This window comes from Quercus robur, chromosome 10 (assembly GCF_932294415.1).
Source record: "Quercus robur chromosome 10, dhQueRobu3.1, whole genome shotgun sequence".
NCBI classification, from domain to species: Eukaryota; Viridiplantae; Streptophyta; class Magnoliopsida; order Fagales; family Fagaceae; genus Quercus; species Quercus robur.
The window spans coordinates 6,207,690-6,220,590 of record NC_065543.1 but is presented as its reverse complement, the minus strand read 5'-3'; the positions used below and the strand labels follow the sequence as shown (position 1 = coordinate 6,220,590).

Below are 12,901 nucleotides of genomic sequence, written 5' to 3'. Positions count from 1 at the left end.
AATTTTAGTTTAATAAAAATTTTCTCAGGCTTTTCCTTTTTTTTTGTAAGCGTTTAATATATTGTTAAAGGGGCCAAAGTTTAAGAAAACAGCTTAGTTACAAACTTAGTTGTAGCCTGAAACTACAACTCTCACTGAACAAATTATTGTGGCTAGCTACATATTTTGAAAATCTAACTGTAGAATTGCATATTCTTTATATTTTTAAAACATATGTCAAATTTCATGTAAATCGGATATTATTTACTATTTGATTCATAACTTATTTTTTATGTATAATTTTAGACTACAAAAACTCAATTTTTTTTATTAAAAAAAATTTCCATGTCAAGGTGGTCCTGTGACCACCTTGGCTTTAATGTGGAGTCTCCCCTGATTCCTTTTATCATTAAAACATAATGAACTTATTTTCCTATAATAATTCTTACTTTGTATAGCAACTTCTTCACTTTTATGATTGCAATTTTTTTATTAACAAAAAAAATACAATGAAATTTTAAAGGAAGACAAAGTTTTTTTTGCTAATTAAATAGTATAAAATAAAGATAATAATTATAAGGGGAAATTCCCTAAAAAAATTAGAAGGGAAAAAACTGTAGGCACTTCTTTTTTTTATATAGAAAAAAGAAAACTGTAGAAACTGTGAAAGTATTATGATCAATAATCACATTATAATAGGAGAACAATGATTTTAACCCTGATTATATCGAGAGCGGATTACGTCCAATGCATCCAGTGCACATATTCAAAAAAAGACTTGTGTCACAATCGCAATAGGTCCAGTGTCTCTAGACATTGAACATAACCCGCTCCTAATTATATCAAGGAAAAAAAATTTGTCAAAGTATTCATTATTTTAAGATATTTTTCCTGACTTATATTATTATATACTATACACATGTTAGATTAGATAGTATATAATGATAGATCTCAGCGAAAAAAAAAGTATATAATGATAGATTTAACTTTCTTTGTCAAAGCATTAATTTTACACTACGTGATCGATTGATATGGTATTTGGGTTTTTTTTTTTTTTTTTAGATAGGATAATTTTTTTTTAAAGAAATATATATGAAATTTTTTTTTTAGATAGGTGAAAGTTTGAACCACATGGATTTTCAAAAACTAATATGATAATATTTATTTAAAAAAAACTTCTTGTTAACAGGTGTCCTTAGAGTATTTGTTAATAGACAATTTTAGTAAAATTTTAATATCACTTTTATGGAAAACATAAAAAACTGAAAAAAAAAAAAAAAAAAAAAAAAAAAAAAGAGTCAATTAATTTTTTCTTTTTCCATAAAAAATTTCTAAAATTATTTCCTAAACTAATGCTTTTAGTGCATCGGTTAATTTATCCATTATTAACAAAAAATTAAACTTTATTTATTTATTTATTTAGAGAGAGAGAGTTTCAACATATGACGCTTGCTGCTGATGATAGCTTTTTATCATTAAACCAAGACAGACACCAATAAGTTTTTTATGTAGGCATGGATTGATTCTCAATCTCTTTTTCAACCATTAGACACTTTACCAGTTGAGTTACCTAATTGGAACTCACTAAATATTATTTTATAGCACTCATTCAAAAAATTAGCATTAATTACTATATATTTTAGAATTTTAATCGTTAAAATTCATGTTCCTTACGTTTTTAATATGCATATCAAATTTCATTCAAATCGAATGTTATTTACTATTCGAACAATAAACTTATTTTTTATACACAATTTTAGATCATAAGAACTTCAAATTTAAATATTTAATTAATGACATAGTTATTAATCTTTAATCTTTTAAAAAATTACAAGCCTGCCTGAAGAAAAAAATAAAATCCTATAGATTTGTCAAAATTCGTATTCAATAAAAAAAATATGGGATAATTACACTTTGCCTACCTGTGATTTGCCTCTAATTCTATGTGCCTACCCGTGGTTTCAATTTTGACACTTTACCCACCTGTGATTTCCTTCGTTAGTAATCCGTAACCCACCTCTGTTAAAATTAAGGGTAAATAGGTATTTTTACACCCATTTTATGTCTCTCTCCTCCCAAAACAAAAAATAGCACAAAAATACAAGAGAAAGAAAATCAAAAAGTGGTATTTGTTTCTCTTTCCCTTCACACAAATCTTGAACATGATGAACATACCCAAAAAAAAAAAAAAAAAAACCCAGATCAACCTATCACTGACTTAATGAAACATCTTCAAAAAATCATTAAGCTGTAAGATTAGCATGTCACAACTCTTTAAAATTGACACATCAGATTTTTATTTTATTTTAGTTTGGTCATCTGGGTTTTTTTTTTAAAAATAAATAAAAAACTTAGATGTGAACCCTTTTTAAACTTGGAGGCGCTTTCGATTAAGGAGGTCTTTCGCTGGAGTGGTGGAGCTGTATGGTCTAGGTAGCGCTTGAGTAGCACAATGAAGGAGCTTACGTTTCAGATCTGAAACCCAATCCCTTTCCTATAGCCAACTAGTTTTAGACCTCTTGAAGGAAGGCTGTGGTCTGTGCAACAAAATTATGGGTTAATGAACAAAAGTGCAAACCTTTTGAATTTTGTTACCATGGATATAATGTTAAACCAAACAAAAAGCTTAGGAAATTTCGTTGTCTTCCCACACCACATCTAAAATTAATCTCTCCATTTTAAAGGTATGGGCTCCACTCACCCTAAAACACATCACCAATTATTCTCACCCGCAACATCATTTTGCTTTCAAAGCAATAATCTCAGAAAACCCACCAACTTTGCTTCTCCGCTGCATCCTGAAGAACAGCTTGGATTGTGGAAATTGTGTTCTTCAATTTTTCAAGCTCGTCTCGGACACCCCAGAGCAATCCAATCTCTTGGAAAATCTGGGATCCCAAATTTTTGATGATTTTCTGTGCAGCGCCATAAAGGATTGCTTTGGCCATGGCTTCGTAGTGGGTGAAAAGAACGCTAGAAGAGCAAGAGAAAAGCTAGATCTAGGAGGGTTTGGAGTGGTCGGCCATGGCTGGGTTTGGCTTTGGAGTGGTCGGCCATTTGATTTTTTTTTTCTTTGAAAAAATTAGTAACCATTGTGGTGAAAGAGAGACAACAAGGCAAATATATATTTGTGGAGGTTGATTTGAGTTTGATTTTTCTGGGTCTATGTTCTTCATGTTGTAAATTGTGTTATGTTTTGATTTTAATAAATTTCTTAGTACAGGCACAAAAAATAAGTATGAGGAAGAAGATGAAGAACTCTCTTTCTCTCATGGTTTTGCTTCATTTGATTTGAATTAGTTTGTTCTTCTCTCATTGTTTTGCTTCATTTGATTTGTATTAGTTTTCTGGATTTATGTTCTTCATGTTTGTGTATGTTCTTCATGTTTGTGAATAATGAGAAACTAATACTATATTTTAATCTTGTTTTTCTCTTCTTTTTTTTGTTTTTCTTGTTTTGGGAGGAGAGAGACATAAAACGGGTGTAAAAATACCTATTTACCCTTAATTTTAACAGAGGTGGATTACGGATTACTAACGAAGGAAATCACAGGTGGGTAAAATGTCAAAATTGAAACCACGAGTAGGCACATAGAATTAGAGGCAAACCACAGGTGAGTAAAGTGTAATTATCCCAAAAAATATATATTGGGTGGAGTTGTAGCATTGACACATATATAAGCCAGCCTGAAAAAAAAAAAAAAAAAAAAAAAAAGAGATCGATCCTAGCTTATATATGTGTCAATGCTACAACTCTACCCAATTTTTATTTATTTATTAGATACGAATTTTGACAAATCTATAGTTCTCACATACATAACAATATAAAAACTTTTGAAGTTAAGATTAAGGCACAGTTTGGATCCACGTTTGCTGTGTTTTAAGTTTCTGCGTTTTCCTTTTTTTTTTTTTTTCACGCCTTTTCCCCCAAAAGCGGTACTGCTCATGTACGGTACATGAACAGTAGCCGCAACTTTTGACCGGTCTTTCGTGAACAGTGTACAGATGCATTGTTCACGGACCCACAAATTTTATTTTTTATCAATTTTTTCATTAAAAATGGGTTCCACAGCACTATTCACACATTTAAAAATTATTTTGCTACAGTGTTGTCAGTTTTCAGTTGCAGCAAAATAAGTTCTATCCAAACAGACCCTAAGATTCCAAGCCATCGATTACAATAAATAATCCAAGAAAGTACTAACCTTTTGATATGAGCTGTGACACATAAAACTTTTTGATCTTAAGTCCAACATCGACCACTTGGAGCCATCGATGAATACAATTTCGATTTTATCTTCACCGAAAGGTACGAGGACCTTTTATAAGATGAGTATATCCTGTACCCGGCATATATGCCTTGTACAGGATATACAAAATCATTGCAAAGGCCAAATGATAAGCTGAATTTGGACTCACTTGTGTGCATTTATCTTTGCTTATTTGCTAAAAGTTTTTTGAATTTTTCTTACATATTTTTTGCAAATAATTTAATTTTTAGTTTTTTAGTTTGGAAATAAAATAATTTTTAATTTTTGGAAATAATTTAATTCTTAACTTTTTGTATATAATTCTTTATATACAATTGATGTGAAAAGAATTTATTACTTAATTTAATTTTTAATTGAATCTGTCTTTTACTTTTGAAGGTAAAGGCTATTGGGTGGTTCTATAAAAAAATTTGTAAATTATAAACAAAAAATAACAAAAGGTGTAAGTGGAAATATCACAAACAAACAAAAAAAATATCTTGCTTGAAATTATTGCCCTAGACCTAAAATTGTATCAAAAGTTTATGAGTGTTCAGGATCTCTCCTACTCTTCTTCTTCATTTATTATTATTATTATTATTATTATTATTATCATCATTTCATATTTCTAATATATATATATATATATATATATTTTTTTTTTTTTTTTTTTAATACAAGCACCATGTGGAAAAATCTCATTGGGTAGTATTTGCCTAATTAGCAAAAAAGGGACCAAAGGCACGGAAGAAAATAGGCAAGTGTATGAAGAAAAAAAGGAAAGGGAATGCATTGCAACGAAAGAGCAACGTAAGGAAGCGAAAGAACAATAGGTGGCGATGTGTGTATTGCATCGAAAATAAGTCGAAAGTTGATTCATTTTAAGATAGAAAAGAGAGAAGTAGATAAGGTCAATAGTTGGAAACATTCTCAGGGTATAATTTCTTTTGCTGCTAGTATTTTTCTTTCAGTGTATAATCCTAGGGTCTTGTCATTATCCTTTTATGTGTCCATGACAAGAGTTGTGATCAGTTCATCAAGAGAGAGTTTTTATGTGCACTTTGCAAAGTTTGGCTTAATTATGGAAAAACCTAAGTTTATGACTGTTTTCTTTCTCAACTGATTCTTACATCTTCAAACTTTACCACAAAATGAAAAATGAAAACAAAGTCATCTCATATTGCAAGAGTAACCTATATAGCGAAGCAAAGATCCTCTCAAGTTGAAAATTAGCAGCTCCTTGCATAGTACTTAAGAAAATTTTGTCGAACCAACTCTGAACTTAAAAAATTAGTCATGTCAAACCAACTCTGAACTTTAAGGAAAAAAAAAAACCAACGATAGTGACCAATAGGTGACTCATCTGCGTAACTTTCAGGTTTGACTGTCCCATAAATCCAGTTCTGAAGTATTAAAGTATGACACATGTTCGCAACAAAAAGGTCCATCAAAATGTTTGTTAAGTTTTTTCTATAACTGGATGCTGATTATTTCATTAAGATGAAAGTGGAAACTTGTTTGCTTATTTCACTTAAACTGCAGGATCAAATAATTGAAAAAACAAATAAAATAAAAAAACTAGTACACTAGTGTATAGTCATTCCATGTCAACAATACTAAGCTAACTCATTTCTTCCAAGCTCCACCTCTCCATGGCCATTCCTACTATCTAAAATCATAGATGGTATTTCATCTCCAGCTAGTTCTTCAACTTCCTCGCAAATTTCACTAACCTCTTCCAATGTCTTATAAGTATAAAGCCAACTACATATTACATAATATAAGAGATTTATTGCTTGGGTGGCAGTAACAAGCCAGTAGTAGTTTTCCAATCTTCCCCTATTGAGGTTCCTATCAGGTAGCCAGTTGCTTTTTTTGCCTGAATACTTATGAACTAGTGATACCATCAGTGTGCCTACATAGTCTCCCGCTGATATCGCAATCCAGTAGAGAGCTGCAGCAGTGCTTCTCATGCTTTCAGGTGATTGATCATAAAGAAATTCCAAGAGCCCAACAAACGTGAAAACTTCAGCTGTCCCATGTAGGCTGAACTGAGGTGCCAACCAAAAAACACTTATAGGGATAATTGCTTTTGGATCATCCAATAAGTTGTGTTCAGCAGCCACTGCTTTTCTCTTGATCTCAACAACTGCTGCAACAACTGTTGCAAGAATGTTAATCACAAGGCCTATGCCAATTCTTTGTAGGTATGTGATGCCCGATGGGTTTCTAGTGAACCGGCGAGCAAAGGGTACAAAGAGACGTTCATACAGAACAAGGCCAATGAGCAAGGATATGACACCAAAGATGGCCAAGGAGGCTGGAGGAAATTGGAAGGAGTGAGACAGGTGACGATCCATAGTGCGAGCTTGTTGAATGGTGAAGCTTCGCGAGTGTGAAGATGAGGCAAAAACTAGAATTCCAGCTGCCCATATGGGAAACATTCGGATAATGGATTTTAATTCCTCAACTCGATGGACAGTGGCAATCCTCCATAAATTTGGTGTGTTCGAATCTGTTGCATCGTTACCTGTTACTATTGCAGCTTTATCAAACCACCTGCAATCAGTACATGAGAAGCTGTTTCACCATTCAATTTATATGTATTACAATAATGGTTAAATAATTACTAATTCTTTCCTTATAGTTTGAGCATTGGAGACAATTAGTAATTTATCATGATATTAAAGCAAACAGTCCTAAGTTAAAACTGTGTCTCCGAGTAATGGACAATTTCATGAAGTGTACATGCCCAAATTATATATGTTTTTTTTTTTTTTTTTAATGAATAACACTCACTGCGTCTTTTTACTTTTTAGGCTTCTCAAAGAAGCTAATTTGAATAAGACTAGTCACTATTAGATGAAGTTTCGGCCAACACATGCTTATTGCTTAGCATCTGCAATGACATTTGACATTATACTTTAGAATGTTTCAAATTGCTTACTTGAATTGATTTGTGTGTAAAAGCCTTTCATTCAAAGAAATAGCAGCATCGAGCTCTCTATTTTCATACAAGAGAGCTGGGTCTGCTGGTACTACTTTCCTCTTCCTCACAGCTGCAACAATTACTTGAGCCAATCTAACCAAGGGACTACCCTCAGGTTTGATTCTATTGTAAAGAGGTGAACCCACCAAAAAGGCTAAAATTGACAAGGCCATGGCTATGGTTGGAATTGCAAGACCCCAGCCCCAACCTACATTATCTTGGATGTAAACCACTAAAGTTAGGGCAGCTAGCGTTGCCATTCCCATGCTAAAGTAGTACCAATTAAACAAATTCCAATTTCGAGCTGCTACACCTGATTTGGTCATGTCAATTTGGTCTGCAGCAAAGGTAACAACACAAGGCCTAATGCAACCTGAGCCAAGAGATGTAAGGAGCAGACAGATGTAGAGGACCCAAATCTGCAAGGTTGAGGCTTCCTTGCAGTTCTCTTGAGTTGGGCATTTTGGAGGGTGGAACCTTGGCTGTACTGCTGATATGGTGAGGCTAATCAATCCCTGCCGATGAAATAAAATGTGTACTAAAGAATGAGAAATTAATCAACATTCTAAATTTTCACTAGCCAAAAATATGTTCATAAAAAAATAAAGATTGCTGTTGAAATTTTTAAAATGTACAAATGTAGGTGATGTGTGTTTATAAGCGTTCATGATGATATTTGGGAATTTTTAAGCAGTGCTTATTGACACGGTATTATTCTCAAGGACCTAGACATTTGAGAGCTAAATTGACTGTAAGTGTGTGTTTGGCTTCAAATTAAAAAACCAGCTTATTTTACTATTCAACTTGTTTTTCTATTATTTATGAGTCTCATTGTACTTTTTGGTATTATTCATGAGTTCTACTATATTATTTCAGCTAACTTTTACCTTTATTTACGGTACTTCCAGCAAAAAATTTTCAATCCCAACAAAATAAGTGGATCCCAAACAGACCCTAAGTTTGTAAGAAACTAGCCTTTTTTTTTTCTTTTTAATGGTCAATAATAAGATCTTTACTGAAAAGAAAATAAACATAGTTACAACAGATTCGCACCCTCAAACTGGGCTTGGTCCTGCATAATTACATTTGCAAAAGCTGGGGGGGCAGAACCTAGGACAAAACAGCAGTTGTTGTCAAGGGACGGGCTGCTAAGGCGTGTGGAGCTTGGTTAGATGATCCGGGAGGCCACCTGAAGGAAAGGCTTTGGGATAGAGCTGCCAATCTTATGGTGTCTGAGTTTAGACTGATATTCTCCATGGATCAAATGTGCTAGGATTGTGTAGGGCATCAATGCAGGTCTTTGTATCACTCTCTACAACAGTGTTGAGAATATTGTGCCTGACCAATTATTACGTGGTAGTCAGTAAAATGACTGTAACAACTAGTTATAGTATGGCAGTTGCAATAACTTGTATCTGTTGTAGTAAATAGTCCTGAAACATTACACTAGGCTGCAAAACTTTTCTCTGGCTATATATATCAATAAATAGTTTATTTATAGGTCCCATTGCCAAGAGCCTTATAGGTAACTAGTTGGCACCTCTGATGTTTCTGAAGGTTCAAATCCCTCCTCTCCTATTGTAACTATCATGTAAATATATATAAAAAAATTATAGGTTCCCTTGTTAATTATCAATGAAAGGGAATCTAATCACTGCTTAAACTATAAATAGTGAACTTTAGACCTGTAACGCATGAGATTTTTGTTTTACCAGTTCATAGATAATAGAACCAGCCATGATGGTCGAAAACCGCCCAGCAAAGGAGTCAGAAATTAAAGCACCAAACAATGGCGCGAAATTGGCAGCTCCATTGAAGTTGGTCAGTGTGGTGGCGGCCTTTACCAGCGGCAGGTTAAGCTCTTGTGTCAAGTACGTTATCATGTTGGCATGAAAACCAGTATTCGCAAATCTGTCACATATTTCATTTGCTGGGAAACATAACAAGGAGGAAAATACTTGGCTCATGAATATACCAATAAAAATAGCATGAGGAATTTAGGCATACTTATGTGTAAGTGTCAATGTATATTGTGCGACAAAGCTTTTAAGAAAAGTGATAGTTTGCCGAGAGCCTTATAGCTCAATTGGCATTTCATGGTATTTTCAACTGAGACACACGTCCAAGGTTCAAACCCCCTTCCCTCAACTATCTAATCTTAAGAAAGAAAAAAAAATAGTTTGACAACTTTTTTTTTACCGTGATGTTAACATACTACAAATATTAAATCACCATTAAAAAACAATTTGAATATCCATTTATTATTTTGTTGAAGTGACACCCATCATATGTATTGTTACTGTGCGTACCCAAGATATGGTTATTGGGTTTAACCTCTACTTGGACTCACAATCTATTTGTATTGTGGGCTTTGAGTTTCCTACTATGGGTAGTCCTATGCTCGATAACCCAATTATGCTCCTGTTTCCTCAAACTCTTCACTTTACCTCACAAGTTGCTCCCTTTCTCTCTTAGCTTGATTGCTCTTTCTTTCTTTTTTGAGTGTTCTCTCTCCAGAATTGCCAACCCCTGTTCCTCATTCTCTTCTTCTATTTATAGGCTAAGATAAGTGAAGGTGTTATGATTACTCCCCATCACTAGTGCATATGGGGTCCAATTCCATCATCTCTAAGTGGATGTTCCATCGGGAATGATGGTAATGATATTGGAACTAATTCCCACCTTCAAAAACTTGCTTGGTAGAGATATTCCTGAGGGCTCTACCGGGCAGTCGAGTACGAGATGCGTCCGAGCAATATCACCCCCGACCGAGTTAAAGATGACTGGGAGGGGCTTGCTATCAGTTTCCAAAGCAGTGTAGTTCCATTCCAGATTCCAAGCCTAGATTGGCCCCTGAGGTGTTCGGATCGAAGTTGCAGGTCCAATGAGGGCAGGGTGACATGTTAGGCCGCCTGGCCTGGTCCTAAGGCCCAATGGGCCTGAGGCCCTGGCCCGTATAGTTACATCCGTTTGTAATCTTTTTGGTAGTTGTTTTAGAATTTATCTTTAACAATTGAGAAAATGTAATATAATTATTTTATAAGAATATAATATAAAATTTCTAGGTTAAATAGTGCATATGTTATTTAAAAGTATTTTCTATTTTTAAAAGTTTTATTTAATGAAACATATAATATATTTTGCATTAAAAAACAATAGACAGTGATAACTAATTTGAACATATCCAAGAATGTTAAAAAAAAAATGTACATCTCAATTCCATGGAACACATGTAATTGTGTTACATTGAGCTAAAATTATTATTGAAGTTTAGAATTGTAACATTTTTTTCTTCTTTCCAAATATAAGTATAATACCTATATTATTGAAATTTTAATTTTAAGGTGATCTTTTGAATATTTATAATTTTTTATTTCTTTTTTAAGGTCTATATCTCTAATTTTTAAGGCCTATTTTGTTTGTATTTTTTTGGCCCAAAATTGACAGGTTTGACCCAAACAGAATAAAATTTCATATTTTCAACCCAAAAATTAAGAAAAATTAATTAATTTTTGAGCCCAAAAACTTGGAAAAAAATTTTTAGAATTTTTGGACCAAATTGAACCAAAGTGGACGGAATTAACCGAATTGGATTAAATGGACTGAAGTGGGTGGAATGGACCAAAGTAGACCGACTTGGACCGAAGTGGGCTAAATAGACTGAAGTGGACGAAATTGGACCGACTTGGATCTAAGTGGACGAAATTGACCTAATTAGACCGAAGTAAACTGAATTGGACTAAATGGGTAGAAGCAGACCGAATAGACTGAAGTAACCTGATGTGGACCGAAACACTAGGTTGATATGGCTCAAAAAGAGCATAGAACTTTATATAGATATAGATTTGAACCATCAAACCCCTTCCTAATGAAGAAAAAAAATCTTCACACTCGTTCACATCCACTAGTTTACACACATATCTACAATTCATGTGAGAATATATCTATATTTGTGAAAAAAAATATGTGAAATAGTGTTTGTAAATCAAACCCCATTTTCAATTGTGTTTGTAAATCAAACCCCATTTTCAATTGTGTTTTAGTCTTTTATTTTCCGAATAGAAGAATAGACATTCCTTCACTCTGTTTTTCCCCCTTGTTAAGTTGGATCCAATCTTTTTTACACAGCTTTCACTTTTAGTGGTCGAATTTTTTGATTATGTTTGTTCAATAATTCTACATGCATAGAGGCTTCAGTGAAATTATGTTACCACTAATGTAAAGAACTAATTCAGCCTAATTACAATGGATAAATGGTGTGCAGATCTTGAGATTTATTTGACTCTAACAGGGCAAATGGTAAACCTCTCAAATTAGTATAAAATATGTTTTGGGGGTGCTCTACAAGAATCATTACCTTTTATAGTGATTGTAATTACATTAATGTTTGCTAGCAATCAAGTTAAGATCACCTGTTCTGATGCTAGAAAAGAATAAATATAATCATACTTAACAAATTACCAGTTTAATTTCCAAAAGCTTAAGTTATTAGAAAAAGAAAGTTAATTAATTAATTAATCAACCATTGTTTAAACTTGAAAAGAAGAACCCAAGAAGCTATGATTGGATATCTCACTAGCTGAGAGATCCTTGAAGATGTCAACCCCAGCCAAAAACAACAATAGGCAAAGAAAGTTGTATGACTAAAAAGTAAAAACAAAAATATTGGATGTGAACATACCAAGGATAAATGGCATTGTTTTGATTCCTCCAAGCTTCTTCTTCTTCTTCCTTTTGATTAAACTTTCAGCCTCTATGTTCTCCTGCTTCTCACCATTGGCCATGTTCTCTCTGTCCAAGTGCTCCATCTGTGGTTCACTTTCGCATGCAAAGCCAAGTTCTAATAAGAGGACTCATACATATGGTTGACATTTGGATTTTCGGACCAAGAAGAGTGCAGAGGCAAACTATAAGATACGTGGGAACCACAAATGATCTTCCATGGGTGTAATGTGTTATATCATTATTACAACGGAATCGTTGAAATTTTTTGTATGACTTCTGCACGTCCGAGATAGAGAGAGAAAGAGAGGGTTTCAGACAACTCAAGTTTTTTAATGTAAATTCGAATCTTGTTTACATCAAACAAAAAATAATATTAATGATAAACTAATTCAATAAAGCCAGAGCCACACCAAAAATTCATGACAAATTCCTAAATTAGATTATCATTTCACTCATAGGTCCACCACAATTTGCAATTTAAAATTCTTTTTATTGGCCCGTGCGTGCTGCATCCTTAGAAAAACTCAACCAAATTGTGTGTGTTTGGTATCATCAGTTTACTTAGCTTTTTGCTTTTTTTTTTTTTTTTGGGTTAAAAATGTGCTAAATTATACTTATACTTTAAAAAAGCGAGGTTTTAAAGTGGAATCAAGTGAGGTTTTAAAATGGAATCATTGATGAAATGGCAAGAGTAACAAGACAAAAGCATTAATGTCAATCCCATCCAGAGTTTCAGTTTTTATCCTTTCATTTAGTTTATGGACCTGAGGGGTACAGATACATGTGCGAAATTTCAGTGCTTCAATAGCCAATGGGGTAGAATTGTTTTATTAAACTTTTCTCTTCGTGATCTTTGAACTCAGTTGTGTCTCTGCATGATCATCAGCATCCATTACTTGACATGTACTGAAAGCTTGGGATGTATGTTTAAAAACACAATGTTAAGATGAGGTTTCTT

General features: G+C 33.3%; 1 protein-coding gene across 1 annotated transcript; it reads right to left on the bottom strand.

The window, feature by feature from the left end:
- Window positions 1-5,657: 5,657 nt before the first annotated feature.
- On the bottom strand, window positions 5,658-12,255 carry LOC126703596 (protein NRT1/ PTR FAMILY 3.1-like). The gene is made up of 4 exons (XM_050402568.1): window positions 11,900-12,255; window positions 8,931-9,148; window positions 7,177-7,733; window positions 5,658-6,788 (listed from the first exon to the last, which is right to left on the bottom strand). The coding sequence occupies exons 1-4, from the start codon at window positions 12,024-12,026 to the stop codon at window positions 5,846-5,848; spliced, it is 1,845 nt and encodes a 614-aa protein (XP_050258525.1). The 5' UTR covers window positions 12,027-12,255; the 3' UTR covers window positions 5,658-5,845.
- Between the last annotated feature and the right edge of the window lie 646 nt (window positions 12,256-12,901).

Bases quoted from the DNA above. Each gene is read 5' to 3' on its own strand.
- LOC126703596 (XM_050402568.1), bottom strand. From the start codon at position 12,026: ATGGAGCACTTGGACAGAGAGAACATGGCCAATGGTGAGAAGCAGGAG. The intron at 7,734-8,930 runs GTAAAACAAAAA...TTTCATCGGCAG, and splicing joins GTTCTATTATCTATGAACTG to GGATTGATTAGCCTCACCAT. The intron at 6,789-7,176 runs GTAAGCAATTTG...TACTGATTGCAG, and splicing joins TTACACACAAATCAATTCAA to GTGGTTTGATAAAGCTGCAA.